This window comes from Pezoporus occidentalis, unplaced genomic scaffold (genome assembly GCF_034315485.1).
Source record: "Pezoporus occidentalis ecotype Australia unplaced genomic scaffold, CSIRO_AGI_Poc_V1 ctg37, whole genome shotgun sequence".
NCBI lineage: Eukaryota > Metazoa > Chordata > Aves > Psittaciformes > Psittacidae > Pezoporus > Pezoporus occidentalis.
In genome coordinates this window covers 2,539,200-2,559,907 of record NW_026915691.1, presented here as the reverse complement: position 1 = coordinate 2,559,907, position 20,708 = coordinate 2,539,200, and the positions used below count along the sequence as shown (strand labels likewise).

At 40.3% G+C, this 20,708-nt stretch overlaps 2 protein-coding genes across 4 annotated transcripts in view; both read left to right on the top strand.

The window, feature by feature from the left end:
- The window catches only part of CUNH12orf43 (chromosome unknown C12orf43 homolog), a 139,201-nt gene that overhangs the window by 47,886 nt on the left and 70,607 nt on the right, over nucleotides 1-20,708 (top strand). The gene's annotated exons all lie outside the window — the stretch shown is intronic.
- The window catches only part of SPPL3 (signal peptide peptidase like 3), a 58,762-nt gene that overhangs the window by 17,589 nt on the left and 20,465 nt on the right, over nucleotides 1-20,708 (top strand). For both annotated transcript variants that reach the window (XM_062631244.1, XM_062631245.1), the window contains exon 2: nucleotides 16,832-16,909. In XM_062631244.1, the coding sequence (XP_062487228.1) occupies nucleotides 16,832-16,909 (78 nt within the window). The remainder of the gene's footprint in view (nucleotides 1-16,831; nucleotides 16,910-20,708) is intronic.

Sequence of the window (20,708 nt, the reverse complement as noted above, 5' to 3'; positions counted from 1 at the left end):
AATTTTCTCTTTTTGTATTTCGAAACACGAGATGCAGTTGCTCATACGTAAAAACTTAAAATGTCCCCTGAACACCAAGCACTAATTAAACAGTGTTTTGGAAACAGCTTATAATTTGTGATAGCTACACTCTCCCTGTGCTTTACTTCTTATGCAAAAGTAGTTTTCAATTAAAATATTGAGGATGATTGGTATTTTGAAGTTATCAGGTTTCCTTTGTTCATCACTGTACGTTCAAATCTGAGTAATGTTGTGAAAGTGAAATAGCATCCTAATATGATGGCTCAAAATAACCTGTAGTTTTTAGTTACAGGAATCAAAGCAGAGAAACAAACTGGATGTGAATTATGTCTACATTTAGTAGGTGGCTTATGTGTACTGCTTCAACTAACAATCAACAAAAAATGCTGATGTCTTTGAGTCAGCTTGGTCTTCTTGCTCCTACGGCTTCCTGAGTTTTAACTTCTGCTGGACTTGAGTTTATCTTCCAGTTCTGGTGTGACTGCTTCTGCCCATAGGGTGCTCTGGGGTTACAAGAGCGTTCCAGGAGTGAACTCAGTTATTTTTAGGCAGGTTAAACATCTGGATGTTCACTACAAAACCTTTTCCAGGAAAGCATTTTGTTCCTGAGCAAGAAATACCAGCAGAAATGCAGCACAACAGCATGTAAGCTCTGGCATCCCAGGGGACTCTGGTATTTTCAGACTGGGCTGTTGCTTAAAGCAACTCTGAGGATTACAGAAGGATATTGGGAGGATTTACCTCTCTTGTAGGTGGCTTTGACACATGGGAATCCAGAACAGAGGTACTGAATTAGAAAGGAAGGAATGGTCCTGGAGGACATATGAAATACATCTGTAATGTTTCTAAGACACCAAGTGTTTGCATTCTGGCTGAAAAAAAGTGGATTTTTGATTGAGATGGGTTGCTAAGTAGCAAATTGTTCTCTCAGTGTTGAAGAGTTTTGTGGATTCAGAAAATGCAAAAATGTTACATGTACAATATAGGGGAAGAGAACTTAGGTTGTAATGGTTTTAAGGCATTTCACTAGACATTGTATGTGTATGGGAAAACACGTCAAGAAAGTTGTCAAAGCTAAATGAGAGAAATGTATTTAACTGAAGTACCTTTGTAGAGAACTGGACTTTTGGTTTATCTGAGCTGTCTTACACCCTCGATTATACAGAATACTGCTTTAAAAACGTATCCTGGCTCCACAGCTCAGAAGTTGCCTGGCTGGAACAAAAGTCTTGAGCAAAGGTGCTGAGCTATTTTGAAATCCAAATCTCAGCAGTACTGTTTGCTAATAAATTGCATTTGCAGCCGGGGGTGGGGGTCCCCTTTACCAGTTTCCAGGTGCAGCAGAGAGAACTCTGATGTTCCCTCTTCATTTTCTTAATGCATTTTGAGTATCATTAACTCCACACTTTTCTCAAGCAGGAGAACTGAAGATTGTAGTTAATTCCTATATCCATTTCCTAATGCTGTTGATATGATGGTAAATATATTTGCGGTGGGAGGGAATAGTTTTTAACAAACTGTTTTATAGGTGTTTTATGTACCTCTTGAGGATTTCAAAGCTTCTCGTGTTTATGTATTGAGAAGCTTATGTCTCTCCAGTTGTATATTAGCTTGCATATTAGTCTAATGAGGGTTTGCTTCTCTCCACAAATACTGTTTGGTTTTAATGGTGTACATTGTGATAGCATGAGACTGTTGCTGAGTTGAAAAGACTGTTTCATTTAGTTGAAATGCTTCAATCTGTTCACTCACTGGTAATCTGTATTTTGTTATTTACTATGATTATTACATGAAAATGTGAATGAATATGATGCCAAAGGATCAGCACTTAGGTTTCCAGCATGTAAAATTTCTTGGAAAGCTGAATCCTCTACTATAGCAGGTGCAGCATGTCTTCAAAACCACATAGTGTTTGTTTTATAGTAGCTCCTAGATGCCAGGCATATATTAAGTCATTCTGAGCCTGCTGCTTGTACACGGACATCCCTGTCAAGGCCAGCAGTTCTCTGTTTTTCCTAAAAGTATTGAGCCATTAATTCCCTGATCCTTAGGGAGATGATTTTAAGTTCATGTAAAAATTGGAGACCGTTGTTTTGGTGGGCTTCAGGATTCACACAGAAGTGCCACTTTTACATGTTTCAAAGCAGTTCTGTTAAAGATGGGAAAATCAGAAGTTAACCTGACTTGTTAGAGTTTTCCTTTCTATCCATGTGGTTGGAATTGTCATGATTTTTAGTAACACCTGAAAAATCTGATGCGGCTGCTCTTGGCTGTGCTGGATTCGACTTTCATCTGGGTTAGAGTTAGTGTTGAAGATTTAATCTGACTCTGCTGTAACATTTAATGAATGTCTAAGTAAAACCATGTTTTTAGAAGTGGCTCACTGCTCTGATGTGCTCCAGTTTGTCTAGCATACACCACTCATTAAATGAGCACAGCTTGAATTAATGGAATAAAATGGATGTTACACTAAGAGGGAGATGGGAACCGGAAGTTATCATCTTGAGTACTTTTGCTACGAGTGTCAGTTTTATATTTAGGATGACCACTGCAAGTTAATGGATTCCCTGTGAATAGGAGAGAGTTTAGTTTTCTCAAATGTGAACTTGATGCCTTTATGTGTAAGTTTGCTTCTCAAAAGGCAAACATTTTGTTCAGTAAAAATAGTCATTTTGGTTTCATTTTAACTTGGTTATCCCTGGGCTTGCAGATTTTAGACACACAGTGTTGACTGACGTGGGATTTGGTGTGTATGTTTCCAGTCTGTGTTTGTAGAAGAATAATACGTAATAAAATGGTAATAGCTCTCTGATAAAACCAGTTATGGCTTTATATAATAAATACCCGTATTATTTCTATTTTTATAGCTATATTATATTTATTTATAAAATAAATAAATAAAGGCTTACGTGCTGCAGTACTAAAGACTTGGCTGCTGCTCTTATGAAAGTTACCTGTTAATAAGCGTGGCAAGGCTCAGAGGCTCGGCATATGAGGTGCCTCTAATAATCTGTCTGATCATTATCATTTCATTAAACCTCTACTGTTTAGAATGAGTGAGTACAAAAGAGCAGTAGGACATGTTCTCCTCCTTTTTCTTGTTTCTCAGGACTGGAAAGAGCATACTGGGTAATACATTTGGAACAGGTCCGTTTGTTTTTTGTGTTCTTGGGTTTTGGTTTCCCCACCCCTAAAAGCACAATACATGAAGGTGGAAGAAGTGCCATCTCTTGTGGTGTTACTAGTGTTTCTGTGGCTATGGAGATGCTGATCTGAAAATGAACTTGGATTTGGGGGCAGGGTGGGGGGGTGTGGAAATTGTTCAACTGTATCAGTTTGCTGTTTGATGTTGTGAATTCCCCTTTTGCTAGTAACACAAGTTTTGGTTGTTTTAATCTCATAGTTCCCCCATTTGGTGTTCCCTTTTGCATGGGTGCTGTCTTCTCTCTTTACCATGTATTTTTCTAGACTGAATAAACTCAGTTCCTATCTCTCCTAGTCATTTTAGGAACTCTTCTCAGCACTTACTCCAGCGACAGGCTGAATAATTTTGCTTTCACTAAAGCTAAATTCACATTTAAATACTAGCACCTGCCTTCCCCTTAATAATCATCTCTCCTTCCTGTGCTGTATTTATTGAATGCTCTTAGAAAATAGGATGAAAAAGAACAGGAGAGAACACCTCTGGAAGAATGTTTCTATGCAAAATACTAGTATTAGTAAGCTCAGTAGCATGGGAAGATCATAGTGCTCATAATGTAAAACCTTAATTGACTTTGGTAGTAAATCATATGCATTCTGAAATGTTAATTGCATTAGGGTCTGTTGATATATATTTAATGCCATACTACAATTTAAGCTGAAGTTTTGCTTCCTAGCTTTATGCTAGCCTGAGTCACCAAGCCTTTGGCACAGATACCTTGGAAACATGCTGTGTTGATGGTCTGTATTTCTTTGTAGTGTGTTATTTTGGTGCTTTATACTCAAACTTTCTTCCTGTAATAGATACACATAGCTCTGTGATTCACTGTTGGTTTCTTTCTAAGTAAAATAGCCATTCTTTCCCTTTGATTAAGAGACATTGCAGAGAGTGTCCTCTGCTCGTGGGTGTGACATTTTAACTCAAGTTAATAGGGAGTCAATGACTTGCATCAAAACAGGAGCAAAATCCCTGGTTTAAGCTTAATTTCCCTCCTCCACTGCCCCTGTTGTAACTGAGCTGATCATGGGAGTTGTGCGTTCAAATATGGCTTTCAGCGTTCTCTCTAGGTGGGATCCATTCAGCAGTAAAAAGCTGCTGTTTGACATACTGGTAATGTAGAACCTAATAATGTTGGTGGTTTTTTTTTCCTTTTTTTTTTTGCTTTTCAGAAAGCAAAATCTGTTGCTGTTTGGTTATTTTAGAATTGTACTCCTGGTTGTGCGAACAGCAGTGCATTATTCCTCAACAAACCAAGTACTGGAACCATGAAATGCTGTCATTACAATAGCACAGACAACCTAGTGTGAGATTTTACTTCAGGCTTTTCATTCTAACTACATGTAGGGTTTGTTTGGTTTTTAGTGTTTTAAACTCCTTGTTTTTCACTTACACTGGAGAATAGAAGGGGTGTTACTTCCAGTCAGTGTTTCAGCTTCAACGGAAAAATTAAACATCCCTTAATTTTTCTGGGTTCAACTGTTTGTGGTTCCTTGACCCACTTGAAGCTCATTTGTCCCCCACTAGCCCTTTTTTCTTGTATTATCAGGAATAACAGTGATGCTTTCTGCTTGACTCAATGTGCCTCTTGACATATTTATATGTTTGGAGAACAGATTGATTCAGCTTAGGTGTTTGGCTTTTGTTGCATGTGTTTGCCAAAGTAATCTGATGCTGAAGCCACTGAGTTTACTACAGGCCCAAGAAGCTTTTTTACTTGAGATGAGCGAGCGTAGAACTGCTCTTACTATCCCCCACTTCTCTAAACCTAGGAAAACTGAAAGCTTGAGTATCACAGTTCTGAAGTGGTCAAGAGTAAGGTTAGTCCTGTATGACTAATATTATGACCTTGGTTTTGGTGCTCTGGGGATATGTGGGAGAGATGGTTGGGTCTTGAGGGTTGTTTTGTTTGAGTGAAAACATAATTGTGTCTGTGTATGTAAGACATAGGACCATACTATTGTCAGAATTGGTACATTGTTTGTCAGGGGCTTGCAAAGTAGGTATTGACTCTCTTAATAGTGAGACAGAGACAAGATATTTGCTCACTGCTGTCTTCCTGGTCCAGATGGAGCAGCAGTGAGGACTGGGACAAATATTTAATCCCAGATTATGCAACCTCACGTTTTATAAGCTTGGGCAACTCTTAGTTGTGCCTTAAGGTCCTCTGAGATGCTGTTGACTGAAATTAATAACTTGTAGTAGCTGCGTAGCAATGTTGAGTCATGATATGAATTGCTTGTCAGTGTTTTCATTGCAGCAGCCTCTAACCCTGCTCAGAACAGGTCTTCCTGCTCCTGTAAGAGCAAAATGCCCATGCTGAGCACACACTGAGTGTGTTCTGATCATTCTGTGGTTGGCAGAGTGACAGGTTGTAGATATCTCCTATAGAGCTTGGACAGGGCTTTGTTATTGAGCAGGGGATTCTTGTGCAGAAGAGACTTGTACTTGTTCTTCAAACAGTAAATGTAATTTATTGTGAACTGGAAGTGGGGAGCATTCGTGTGTTTTAGGTGATTACAGTCATTGTTAATGAGCTTTTCCTGTTATGTAGAAAAAGGCTTCCAGGGATCAAAACATAGATGGGAGCTGAAGGTGAAGACTTTGGTAACGTTTTTATCCTCTGCCTGTAACTCGAATGTCATAAAAGGAGACCTGCACTAAGTGGTCTTATGTCTAAGGCAGAACTGTGCCATCAAGTAATTGAGAACTCTGGGTTGCATATATGTCTGGGAGATCAGTTGATACCTTTATGACCCAAAAAGGTCTTAGCTGCCAAAACTGCAGAAAACTTCTCTGTGCCAGGAATAACCATTGATGGTTCCAAACTGTTCTTCCTGAAAGCATAGTGTTGTTTGGGTCATGATGAGGCTGAGTAGCATAAAGCTCAGACAATTTGCATAGTGGTACTCTGCGGACTGAAATCACAGCAGCTACACCCTTGATTTGCCTTTTCTTTTTTTTTTTTTAATGTAAAAAGGGCTATTTTTGGAAAATTGATACAGTTGAAAGCGGGAGTTTAGCGAGAAGAGCTGTTTCAGCAAAGCTTTGAGGTAGGCTCATTATTGAGCTGACCTCTGCAGAGTTCACTGCTCTGTTGGAATCTGAAAATTTACATAAAGAAATATGCTCATGGCTCTGGCGAGAAATGCTTGTGTGCAGCAGATCTTTATTTGACCTCCTCTCTTCTCCTTCCCTCCGAGCCTTCCTCTGATTATTTGTGGAAGGGGGAAACAGTTTTCCAGATGAAGAAAGTCTTCTTCCTATGTGATCAGTTCATTCTTGCAGCTAAGCTGCAACCTTCTTGCTTTGTCAGATGCTTCATACATATATTTATGTATATTTTCATATTTGCATATTTACATCTTGTTCTGAAACTTGCTGATTTAGTTATTCCACAAAAGCATTATATTCACAGTTTTGTTTGGTAATTTGTGTGGGACGACAGCAAAACTTGAATCTATCCTTTGCAGTACACTGGAGTCTTCTATGAATTGATATCTATGAAGTCAATCGCAGACAGTTGCTTTACTTCAGCAGATGAGTCTTAATTCTTTTTCTCATTCCCATGAAACATGTTTTTTAGCATATTATAGCTTGACCCTTGCAAATGCAGTATAGCTACTTCTTGTACCTCACTGAATACCCTTATGTGTTAACGGTGATGGGGTTTACTTGACAGTCTAGGTAATGAACGGCCAGGGCCTCAAGATGCTGTGCTGTGGCAAAGGTATCTGTGGAGCTGGGGTTTATAATGGTGCTCAGGTGCAAGCTGGAGCTTGTGGGGACAGGTAACTTGTTTAGAGTTTTCAACGATACTACTGCATGCTGTGACCATAGTTTACTAATGAAAACAAATCTGGAAGGCTGAAGTAGCACAAAATGTTATAAAATGTCATCATAGATACAGCAGCTACAGTACCTGTGGTCTGTTTTGAAAACTAACTTCATTAAACCATTGCTAACTTCTGCATAGAAGGTTAGTTAGAAGGAAATAGCAAGGTTAGTTTTGTTTCATTTGCATAAGCTCCAGTAAAGCTTGGATTACAGGTGTGTGTATTACAGTGTGCTTAATCAGACCTAACTGTAAGCTGCTTCTGAAAGGGTTTTAGTCCCACCTTGTCCCTGGCCACATGTTGACTCCTTTTGTCTCTGTGTCACAGCTAGCAATTGTGCAACTGCTGGCCTGAATGAAACCTCGCTGCACAAAGATGGTAATTTGCCAGGGCAGCGTGCTGCTTTGCTGGGGTAATTTTCCCACCTCTTTCTTCTCTTCCTGCCCATGAATAAAGTGAGTTTTACTAGCAAAACCCAAGCTAATTGCTAGAAAAAGGAGGCTTTACTGGCAGGGTTCTATTAATGCCACTGAAGTCAGAGATGGGGTAACATAAGGTGGCTAAAATTTACAGGGTAGGGCTGGCCTGTTGGTTTCTCTTGCCTCAGACTTTTCATTTTCAAACCAACACTGGCAAATCGTGTATGAAGCTGGATTCCTTTAGATTTAGTTGTCAAGGAGGGGTAAGAGTTATAATTGTGTTAAAAAATAAAACCAGGGCTGTGCCTTGGCTCAGCACTTTGCTGGGGCTGGCCTGCAGTAGGATGCCAGCGTTCTGGAGCAAGTTAGCTGATCTGCAACAGCTCAAGTAAAATAAACATGACTCAAAATACAGAATTGCGTAAAGCCTTCACTGCTAACTCTGTTTTGATATCAAATGTTTTTCCATAGGTTCTTGTTCAGTTTAGTGCACTGGAATGATACCTACTAACTTTTATTCCAGGGGGCTCCATTATCGCAGACATCATCGTGGGGATGTTTGGTTCACATTTTCACAAAACATTTGCAGTCGTGGATACTTGTGGTCCAGTTTCAAACCCTACTTCTGGAGAGGATTCCTTGGCTGCTGGTGGCATAGATTTGGCAGTAAAAGCATGCCCTGCTTTTCATGACATCTTGTTCTTTCCCTAAGAAAGAAAGAAGGGGAGGTTCCCAGGTCTTGTTTGGTTTGTTTGCTTTGGAGCAAAAACCCCAATCCAAGTCAACCAACAAACCTCCTCAATAAAACGCTGAGCCTCATAAAAGTAAATTTATTTGTGTGTCTAGGTTAGAGGTGAAAATCCAGCCTCCCATTCAGTTTACAAATGCATAGTGTGAAATAAAAAGGCCGGTATTTTTTTGTTGCAACAGCGTCAAAGACATTCAGTATATTTTTTGGTATTTATTTTGGTTCTGGCTACTTACTGCTCAGATACGCGTGTCCACTGCAACTTACTTGAAGATGTAATTTTTCTCCATTAACCATTGATTGTAAATTTTGCTCCCAAGTCTCCTGTTTAGTGTAGTTCCATTCCGCCAGAGTGGTGGGGAGCTCGGGATCTGAGAACGCTTTTGGGGTGCAGGGATGTGCTCTGTATTGGTGGGAAACAATGCTCCTTTGGGTGAGTAAGGTATTCTTACGCTTCCAGGCAGGGGCTGGAAGTTGTGCTCCTGTTCCTGAGAGGAAGTGAGTGCTCCAAGTTGAATGTGAAATCTGGAAAGCTTCCAGTTACTGTAATTCTTAGTGTGAAACATGTAATTCTTTGTTCTGTTGGCAAACAGTTGGGTGAACCAAAAGAGTGGTTCAGATAATGTTTTTAACAGAAAATATAGCAGGGGTGTGTTTTGCAAGATCGTATGTCCTGATGCCTTGCTGGACATACATTTCAGTTTCATCTCAGAGTGAGCTCAGAGGAGTGTTTCCTCTTAGCAATTGGGTTGGGAGCTTAGAATTTGGGCTTGGGGGAAAGTTTTAGGAAAGCAGCTTTCTGGAAAAGGTATAAGAGGGAATTGGGGGCTTTAAATTGGATGTGTAGAAATACCTAGGATCTCGAACAGTATGAAAGTGTTCCGAGACCTCTGTCTGATAAACAGCAGAATTAGTCTCGGGTTACTACTTTGAAATGCCTGTCTGAGCCCTAACCACATCTGCATAGGAAAATCTGGGTTTAGTGGGACATCTCAAATTACTTTGGTTTGGTTTGGTTTTTCCACTTCAGACTTGCTTCAGGTTTGTTGTTTTTTCTGATATACTCCGTGTTTCATTAGATTATTTAGATTAAGCAGACCTTATCTGCATGTGACAATTGAGATGAAGTTGTAAACTTACTTTAGAAAACAAACTATTCCTTTAAGGTAAGTGAAGCCATGGCAATTTGCTTGTTTTTCCTATGAATCACGCTGAAGAATGGAATAGTGTTGAGATATGTTTACAGCTGTGGGTACTATGACTTCACACTTAAAATGATACCTTTAACTGTTACACTCAGGTTAACTTTGGTTTGGCAGCAAGCCTAATGGAGGCTCTTAAATATGTATATATCTTGCACATGTAAGGCAGTTGAAAGAGGCTTTTTAGTTATACCCTTGACTGGGAATCCAGTAAAGGAGAAAAGCAGTATTGGTTTTACCTACCGAGTGAGGCTGCCTCCCCACCAAAATGAATATTTGTGCAATTAGCTGTAATTGATCTTTGTGTACATGGTCGTGCTTTTCTTCTGTGTGCCCTAGGGCCATGCTCTGGAGTCCTTGACTTTGATTTGCTCATCTTAATAAATTATGCTGCAGTGATAGCTCACACATGCCTTGCACTGTAGCACCACAATATGATTACTCTTAGCAATAAGTTATCCTGATCATTGTACTCTCTAACACCTCTTTTCACTTCTTTTAAGGAATAGAATAGTTAGTAGAATATTTGGAAAATGTAAGAGACAAGTAGATTCAGAGAAAACATTTTCCTCACAAGTGGCATAGTCTTCATGGTTGAAAGAAAAGAGATGTGTAAGGTCACTGCAGCATGGTGAAGGTGAATACTCATTTCTGTCTACAGCTAATAGCTCCAAAAGCCAAGGGTGGGGCAGGGGAAGTGAGTTGCAAAATATTCTTCAGCTTGCCTTGAATTTACCACCTAGTATTTCTGGACTTTCTGTTTTTCTATTGCTGTAGCAATCACCGCAGTAATAAACACACTAAAGAGCTTCTGAAGTACACGAAACCCTTGGAGCAGGTGGGAGCTTTCACCGGCCTTGGTGCTGACGTGCAAGACCAGGTTTCCAGCAGAAGCTGATTGTTGGGTTTTGGTTGGTTTTTGTTGTGGTTTGTTTTCCATTTCCCTTTCAAAGAATTGACTGTTTGCTGAGGTGGGACCTTCAAACTGAATGTGTGAGTTCAGCAGGTTCTGAATGTGGGTGATGAGTAATAGGGCAGAGGAGATGCTTCACTGTCACCCTTCCAATGCTGGTACCTACCTACAAGGAGTTTTCTTCTGAAGAGAATAGAAATTGGGAAAGTGGGATACATGTTTTGGTGGCCATGGATTATTGCTACGTACCTTGTGAGGAGGCAGTGGACACTCGATAATATAAGGGATATTTGAAGTGTAGGTGAAGGTTACCACATTGATTGAATAAATAGTCCTGGCTTTCGATGTGGGCTGAAGAGTATTTGAAGTGTTGTGTGGGCACTTCTCAAGCAGTATCGTCTTTCAGAATTGAAATATGCACGTGAATTCACATAGGGATCCAGTGTGTCTGGTATGAGAAGCTCCCCATGAGTTTTGAAGGGCTTTTTGTGTGAGAGAAAAACGTATGGGCTAAAACTGCAGTCAGAGGCTTACACTAGATGTCAAGAAGAGTCTTTCACCAGTTAGTAGTTAATGAATTAGTGTTTCACTAATTTCACCACTGGGTGTTTTAATCAACAGATGAGGTAAACATCTGTCATGACTGATTGATTGTCTTTCCCCAAAGCAAGATCAAATTATAACTCAGTGAATTAAATGATCTCTTTACATTCCTGTCAGTGGGAATTCTTGTGATAGATGTCTGCAAGTTGTAGATTTGGTCCTGTTAGGTAAAGTAAAAGCTCTTCCATTTTAATCCAATCCTTACTGGAGCCTATCTAGATACTCCCTTGTATAGTTTTATTTTCCTCAGTTTTGAAAGCACCTGGATGTTATGATCACTGGTAAAGAAAAATATATGACACACTCTTCATGTGAACTTTGGAGTTCATCTGCTGCACTAACTAGTTCATGTGATTTGTTGCTCTGTTGTTTGCATTCTCATATATATACAGTAAACACAGGGAAAGTGTATCTTGCTGCTGTTCTAACAGCTTTCGTATGAGAATGATTTGTGTTCAAGGCCTTTAGTGCAGTTGGCTGCACTTCAGTTTACGGGCTCCTCATTCCCTCCTGGCAGAATTCCTCACAATGGTATCTCTTCCACTTGGAAGTCAGGGGAGTAAGATTCTCTACTGACATACTGAGGGGCTGGATTTCTTTGATCAAATGCTTGGTAGGCTTGTTGTGCAAGCAGAAAGGAGTGTATGTGTAATTTCAATCACATAAAACTTCCCTGGTGTCTTAGGCGATAGTTTTGGGGTACTTAAACTAATGCCACTATTGCAAAGCCTTCCCTCTTTGATTTTTATCTCCTGAAACAAGCCGTATCAGGAATGTGAATCGCTTGAGAATCCTTCCCAGTCATTCTTCATTATTATTCAAGGAGACAGGTCCCCTGATGTAGTTTTCCATGTGATTTTGCAAACAGTTGTGCTGGCATGGGATGAAGAAAGGGAAGTGGTGACTGGCAAAAGGAGAGAAGTTGCTTTTGTAATGGCAGCATTGGTTGTGGTCATTTCAAACCGGCCCATGACAAGTAGGTTATGTAGAGGGGTAACACATGCAGTGTCATGAGGAGACAAGTTTGGTTCCTTGTTTTGTCTTTCTCTGAGTCTTCCTTGAACAAAGTGAGTTGCCTAATGTGGGGGGCAAAAAGAAATACCATGCTTCACCTAAGGGAATTCTGCTGCTGGCTTGGAAAGTCTGCCGAGACTGGTGGCAAGAAGCTGCTTTTCTCTTGATGGTGAGGAAGAGCTGACATATGAAAACCAGTGCTTCCTCAATGGAAGAGCAAAGGAAATAATGAAAACAGAGAAATTAAAAAGTAAGTACATAATGGGAAAACAGTAGGACTAGGGAGAGGATTTTATAAGAAATGCCTAAACAGGCAGATAGCAGAGACCCTGTAGGGTGAATGTTCCCAAAGACAGGTGACTTTGGACTTGTGGTAATGGGGGAAAAGAGAGCATGACCTGCACCTACTGATACAGAGAAAAAAAGAATGTGCAAGTGTCTCTGCTGTTACTGTTGTTGCAACTTCTATTAGCTGGGTACCATCTTTTCTAGCTGGGAATGAAGCAGGTCTCTGTTTCCTTGGGAATACAGAGGTTATTCATTCTTTTTCCCAGAAGAAGGGAGAGTGCTGCTTGGAACGCCAGCTGTAACTGCTGTGGTGTATTTTGCGTGGTTACTCTGGGATGCATGGAAGTGGTGGTGTGTCACAGTGGCTGGGCATCCCTGGAATTGTTCTGTAGGTAAAGGTCCATGGAGCAGTCTGTGCCAGGCTGGAGAGCTCGCTGCTTGGATTGTTGTCTGGACAATACTTTCACTGTATAGCTGTAGGGCTGACACACAGAATATGTTATAGAACAGTGCTTGCTGTGTCTCTGTCTTGGCGTGCCTTAGCAGGCTCTGTGTTGTAAGCACTTGCCCATGAAGCTGCCAGAAATAGATGCCTGATGGCAGAGAATTAGCTAAAATTGAGCTCAGCCATGTAAAGATGCTGGTTCAGAGTGAGATCTTGAGTTGTACAGAGAGCATTTGGGAAGTCACCTCTCAGTAGCTGGCTGAGCAAAGGAGCTTGTAGAGGAAAGTGAGCCATCAGTGTGTTTGATTTTGTAAAATACTTGGGTCTAATAATTAGTTTTAGTTAGTTGATACTTGACTGAGCAATAATCTGTCTGATGGTTGGTTTGGAAGTAAGTTATTTAATCAGGCTTCCCTATAAGGATGTTGAATTTCAGGTGGTGCAGCATAAGAATCCTTAAAAAGGTATTTCCCTGGGAAACCACTTGCCTTTTGTATTTTGAGCAGTGTTCTGCGTATATACCAGAGTATAGAGAGGGGTTGGTGGGTAGTTGTTCTTGCAACATAGCACGCAGGTGAGCTGCACTGAAGTAAGGCTTTCACGAGACAGCAGTCTTTAGTGTGGCTGTATCCAGCATTAACTTTCAGAGTGAGAGGGAGGAATAATGATCTTATCTTCATGGGTTGTCATGTAGTAAGTACTGAGAATTGCTTCTACAATCAGTTTTTAAGTCGGAGGGTAACAATGCATGGGTTTGTTACAGGTATCTTCTGTACATTTTCCGCTACTTGTTCTGAGATGAAACGCTTAATTTTACACAAGTACCTTGTGGGAGGAAGATGGTTTCATTTTATCCGTGCAGTGGAAGGCTGGTTAAATGTGACTGTACAAAGTCAGCTTCTGAAAAATGGCATTAGTGTAGGTTTTTGTTTTGGTTCTGGCTGATCCCATTGGAGAAGAACGTAGCACTGATGCCGTGTTTGGCCGTGGGAGTATGTGAACTTGCACACTTGAAATGTAGGAGAACCCAGTTACACGCAAATGGACTCTGTTGAACTTGTAGAAGGTCATTTAAATTTCAGTTAAAAATACAAATGGCTTTGCAGATCACTGTCATTTTGAATAACATTCAAACCTTTGCTGCCTTACTTCTTGATTCTTTCATGTGATGCTGTCATCTGCTTATTATCTCTAGTCTAGATTAATGCATTAGAAAGCGTCTGTTTGGGGTCCAGGGTTCTTAATGAACTTTCCAGTGATTAGGATTTTCAGAAGCAGTTCTGTTTTCAGGTTTTGGGCTGTACCTTATAGAATGTTAAAAGATGCAGGGGTTTATTACGATGAGATTGCCTTCAGCACTGTGAAATTATTCTTGAGGTTTGCTTGTGGGCTACTTGTGTTGGAAACTTTGACTGGAATCTGGACCTGCCTGAGCTGCTTGCTTGATTCCTGCTGTGCAATTACTCTCAGACTTGTCATGCTGTGTCTGTTTTATGTTGCTCTTTTTCCAACTGCCTCAGGAAGAAGGAAAGTGTGACTGTGCCTCCCTGGACCTGTTTGCTGGAGTATGAAGGAACATGAATTTTTTGTGATACCAGCATTGAGTTTTTAGGATGCCCTGCTATAAGATCTCTGTGTGGAGGGGTCAGGAAGCATCACTGGTCTGTGATGGGTTTATAATTGCACTATTGCACTGTTCTTATGCAGGATGGAAGGACTTTAATTCATGTTTCCCCCTTGCACAGAATCAGCAGATAGCTGTCCTCATCATCACTGCAGTCTGTCAGTAGGGTTATGGTGTATGAGATCATAGTTTAGAATGAGTTTACATGTATTCAATTTCTTTCATGGTACCAAAGGGCCCTCAGTTTTTAATAGACGTCTTACTGGATTATGCTGAGGGCTGATCCATGATCTGTGTATCATCCTTATTTTATCTGTTTTAGGAATCTTTCTAACATTTACAGCCTTGTTTTGACTAATGTTTAGTAATTATGATGAAATGGCATTTTAATTATCATAGCTTCCAAAGTCGCCGCTGAATGATGAATTGTACAGAAAACATTGTTCATCTCAAAAGTATTTGCCAATTTATGAAGACAGAATTTTATGAACATCAGTTAATAAAGTTGAGTGCATAACCCTACATGTGTCTGATCCCGGTTGAAATTCCATTTAATCATTTTGCTTTTCTTATAAATTTGGAGTTCCTGACTGTTCTTGTAATAGAGGAATTCCACTCTTGATTCTCAAATCCACACAGCATACAAACTTTCCCTTTCCCTTTGCTCAGGGTTGGGGAAGGAAGGCTTCTCTCTGAAGCTAGTAACATGACATAAAACTAGGATGCTCATCCTTAAGCTGTTTTTAGGTGTGTGCCTAGCTGTAATCATTGGCTAAAAATAACATGCTATGAACTATACTGTCTATAATCAGCATTTATATGCACTGATATAGTTACATATTGCATGTATTTGCAATTCAATATATTGATCTTCATGGATGCTTTTAAGATCTCTGTTCCCCAGCCTGGAAGCTAAAGGTCAAACATGGCTGAACCCCAGAACTTAAGATCATCTTTGTGTGTTGGCCAACTTCTTGAGCAAATAAGACATCTGTATTTTACTTTCAGCGTGGGGTTATGTTGAAGTTATTTATGTGATTAACCAGAGTAGTTTCTCATTTCTTAAAAAGCTTGTTCCACAAGTCTGTAATTTCATCTAAAAGAGGCAGGCTGGTTTTCAGGGATCTTTAATATTGAATTTGTGTAGTAGAAGGTTCACATTTGTGTTTGTATATTAACAATAGTTTAAAGTGTGTGTCTTGTGGTTTGGTAGTTTTCTCTAAATTGCTTTTGAATTGGGAGTGGGATGAGTCATTCTGTAACTGTCTTGTATCTTTAGTTTTTATTTGCATAGTGATATTTAATTTGGAGCGATCATGTAATTCAGTTATCTCTGTTCCAGATCCATAGTCTTGCTGAAATGAGGCTTTTTGTTTGGTTTTCAGAAAAACCTAGTTCTCGTTTTTGCGGGATAAGACTTATACAGTTACCATTGGGCATTATTCTCTTCCCTTTCCGTTACTTTAGTGCAAGTTGTGGAAGAACTGTTGGGAGTTGCAGTGTGACCCCCAAAGCCTCTCCATGTCTGTCATATCCCTGCCAGCATGGTGGCCCCCTGCTTGGCTTACTCCAGTGTGCCAGTGGTTTTCTCTGTTGGGCCCCCCAAAACTGCGGGCAGCGCTTGAAACACATCTTCACAAGGGCCAAGCAGAGGGATCATTTCTCTTGGGTTGCGAGCTCTTGTCGTCCAGTTGGTCCATTGCTCAAGGTCCCCCTTACAGTATTTTCTGTCCTCTAGGGTATCAGCCCCACTCTCCCCAGCTGGCTGTCAGATGGGGACCTGTTGAGGTTGCCATCTGTTCCTGTGTGTGGGCCAAAAGTTTCAGTGTCAGCTACAGAGTAGGGTTTGGTCTGTCAAGGTTAGGGGAAAAATCAGCAAATACGAATATTTGTATTTCTGTGCTTTAAGCACATAGGTATGTTGTATCGGGACATTGATCTAAATCTGGCTTTTAGGCTCCTGCTGAAATTTCTGTTGAGAATCCTGTATCAAGTGGTCTGCAAGATGTAATGGGGAAGTCATTGTGTTTGGTTCCATAAATGCATATTGCAGGGTGTGGTGAGGTTTTGGGGTTTTTGCTGGTTTTGTTGTTTTTTTTTTTTGTGAGCCAAGTAAACCTTGACTGCCACATTGCAGCTTAACTGTACCAGTTAAGACATAAGAAGTCTTACAGAAACCAGGTTAGTGTCATTTACTTGCCAGGTTGCCTTAGCTGCAATTGAAGAAATTTTAACTTGTTTGAGAAGAAAAAATCTGGCGTGGTGGGTTCAGAATAAATCACCACGAGGCTTTTAAATTGTTCTTGGGTTGTTGCACAGATTTTGCAAGCTGTGGTCTTGAATATAAAACGTTAATTTACAAGCAAAAGGTTTTACGTTCCTAGATGCTATGGGAACCTTGGAGAGAGCTGCCATAAAGATTTGTCATCGATCCTCTATTTGTATTATAGTAAGAAAAAGAATTGTAAATGGTACTGGAGAAATGGACACTTGTGACGCCTTCTTTTTCCTAATTCCAGGGCATATTCCCTTGTGGATTCCAGTCAAGTGTCTACCTTCCTGATTTCCATTCTTCTCATAGTCTACGGCAGTTTCAGGTAAGATTTTTCTCTAAGGTTCTCCAGAATTTTTCATTTTCTAATAAAAACATGGCAAGTGACTGAATACAGTCCATGCCTTTTGTTTCATTGTGTCTTTGTCAGGCTGATGGCAAATGAACTATTCCTTGCTTCTGAAAAGGAAATGGAAAAGGAATAAATACCTCGTTGAGATTTCTGCAAGACAAAATTGTGTGTCAAGTTCCAAGCACATAAAAGATAACTTAGGAGTTGGTCCTTGAGGACAGCTTTGTAAAATTGGATTTTGGAGGGTTTGAAAGGATTTTTGAGAGACAGGGATGCAGTGTCATTGATACATGTAATATTTCAGTGTTGGTTGATTCAGCGTGTCCTTATGATCACAAGCAAGCCTTGTAAAACAAGATTCCCAAGTCCCAGTGCTGTTTACTTGAGTGTGAGTAACAGCTTAATACGGAAGTGGGAAACACCACCAGCGTTGTATTCCAGTAAAGTGTCTGAGAACTGCTGCAGGATAAAGTGGAATCTTCAGAAATGAAATTAGCCCCATTTTAGGAGACCTGACTATAGTTTAGAGAAAGCACACTTGTCCCTTTAGACTTGCGTTTTGTGTTAGAGCTTCTTTTAATGTAGTGGCCCCTAAGGAATGAAGTCTGTACTGATGTATTAAAACAACAATTAATCACAGCATGAAAGCATTATTTTTCTCAGACTTAAGTGCAGCATGTTTTTCTTTCTGTTTCTTGAAGAGCATTGCTTCATTTAACGAGTCTATGATAAAAGGCCATACACTCACTGTGAAGTCTCTGAACTGCTATGAGTATTCCTGAAATAGATGATAGCCATGGTCATACATATGATGTAAGCTGCAGCTGTTAGGATGAGAGGTTTTAAATTGCCATCATAAACGAATAAGATCATATAATGAAAGAGCCAATTTTTGGTAAGAGCTATCTTAACAAGTATTAGGTAACAGCACTGCTGATGGAAATAAAATAGGAAAACAAAATCTAGAGATGATGAAAATAAAAAGGAAATAAAAGAATGTATTTGGTATTTTTCATCAAGTTTGGGGTCAGTTGAGGGACTAATTCAATTTGCAGCTATTTGAATTTATGCAGTTGTGTAAAAAGAACATAGCAAGCCATAGCATTTATGAAAATTCAGTTGTGAAAACATAATGCAGCAGGAGTGCTTCAGCTTAAACTGCCTGCCCTTCTCGGAGCTCCTTGCTCTTAAAAATCTCTCCCTGCTATTTGCCATCCTATTCCTAGATACACATGCTCTTTTACCATCTTGTGTGATGTTTTACATTTAAAATTGCCCATGCAACAAGGACTGCAGACTTCAGAGCAGTCTAACTCACTGGATGAAGTAGTAGAATGGTGATGGATGCAAACTAGTGGACCAAATGTCCTGTTCTAGTCCACTTCCTTTGCACATATCCTCAAGACCCCAAGATGCAAACTCTTACAGACCAAGAGAGGGACCCTTAGTTTTACATTTAATTTCCTGTAAGTGGTTTCCTTAGCAGATGTCTGAGCTGGAACCTGCAGTTACAGTGGTGGCTTGGACAAATTCCTGTTCTGTTTGGTGGGCAAGTGAGGACAAAAGCAGGTTTTTCACAGAAAATTGTACAGTGGTGGTAAGAAACCAGGTGTGGTAGTAAATGGCAAAATTATATTTGTCTAGTAAATTCCTAAAGTAGCAAAATAAAAACTTCTGGCAAAGTGGGTGGATTTTCTTAATTTTCTTAGAAAAGTGACTTGCAAAAAAAGGGGAATATTATGGCTCAGGGTGCTCATTCTCAAGTGACAGCAGTGGTGCCCTCATCTAGATTTGAGTGTTTCATCTTAAATGGAGCTGTCATAAGACAAAAATACAATAGCACTTCTTAGTTAACCGTCTTGTTGCAGAAAGTGGGCTTGGATTCTGATTTTCAGTCTGAAAAGCAGCAAATAGAGTTATTGTGGTATTGCTATGGCAAGTGATTTAAACTCAAGTGCAGTAATAGGATCAGAAAGAATTGGGTGGGTGAGTCATTAGGATAAAATCCATGTGTGTGGTGGATCTAATCTAATGCAAGACGTTTCAGGGGAACAGAGGAAATGCTGTCCGCTGTCTTTATGCATACAAGCAGCATTTGTCCAAAACCAAAACACACCAAAAAAAACCCAAACCCTCAAGATATTCAGAAGACTGCCTTACAGATCATGGGGAAAGTCCACATCCAGAATGCAGAATAGTTTAAATGAGTTCCTGCTTCTCTTGCTGTCTGAGTGAACATTTACTTCCTACATTTCCACTGGGTCAGGAGTTTTAGCTTCAAACCCTTCTGAACGTTTCTCAGTCCTTGATGTATTTTATTATCGACTGCTAAAGGAGCAAGTGTAATCCTTTAAACCATTACGAGTTGTAAACTGGAGCATGCAAGTATATGTGTGTGTTCTGGGGTTTTAAAGAGGTGAGCTTAGCTTGAAGCAGGTTATTTCCTATGGGTTCTTGCAAGACAGTCACCTATCCTCATCCAAGTGCTTCTTTAAATGTTGGGGTTACTTTGCAGGCAGGTAACAGCTAAATCTTCTTCTGTTACATACCCAGACACGGTCTCTCAGCTTATGCAAAGCCAGATTTAACCCAGAATCGACCTGTTCAAGTATCTGCTTTTAAACCAAACCAAGCAGCATGGGATGAAACTGGTGTCTTCTGTCTCTAGGCTCTGGGTACCTAAAGTACGTGTGTAAACAGAAGGTAGTTCAGAAGGTGTCCTTATGGTTGCCTTTATGGCTTGACATTTATGGAAATTGGGATACATATTTCACAATAAAAAGAAAGGCTGTGCTTGGAGTTCCTAACCATCTATAGCCACAGTGCTGGCAGGGTGAACCAGGGTTTGGATAGCCCCTTCTCACCAAATGGTACAGTGGTGGTGCACAGTGGGTGCACATAAAACACCTGTGGAAGGTGAGATATTCTTACCAGAGACATGGGACTTAGGCACTCTTACTCTATACAGGCAGTGAAGACATTTCTATGTGCACTTCCTGCTATTGTTTCCCCTGTTCTTATTCCCACTCCAGATCTGGTATTGGAACTTGTCCTTTAGTCGTTTTACAAATGACTGTAGCCATGTTAGAGCACACAACACATTTCAGGCTCGCTCTCTGTAATATGCATTGAGAGTTGGTTGAGTTAACTTGTCTCGGGTCAGTGACTGATTCTGACTGTAGCTTTTTATTTAGAGCAATCAAAGTCTGGCAATTCTGTGGCAACCCACAATTCTCATAGTCCCAGAGCTGTTCAGTGCCTGTCCTCCCCGGGTAGATTAAAAAGTAACTTCTCAGTATATTGCATCTGCAAGCACCCCAAAGATACATTCTTGCTTTCATATTTCCTCTGTTGTTTCATAAGAATATTCTCTTGCAGGGTTTCCCTGAAGCATTAGTGCAGTGGTGGTGATCCATAGCTGAATCTGAACTTTCATGGTAGTAATGTGCCAGCAGCTTACTCATTCCTTTGGCCTTAGTATAACCCTACTGAGTGGTTCCCTGTGGGAGGCTGAGCCCTGCTTGCTTTGAAACATTGTGCTAGAAATCCTACCAACTTGAGCTGTGAGGGCCCACAGGAGAAACAACCCTGTAGTTTATTGCCTGATGGGAGGTGCTGGCTGAATGCTGCCTTTGGAAGGCCAGCAGAAACGGGAACAAAACAGCAAGTGTTTCTCAGCTTGCAGTTTCTTTACAGCCCAGTAGTTTTGAGTAGATCTTGTTCTATAGTTTCATTTTTAACTTTCTTGGGGGATGTTTTCTTGGAAGATGGT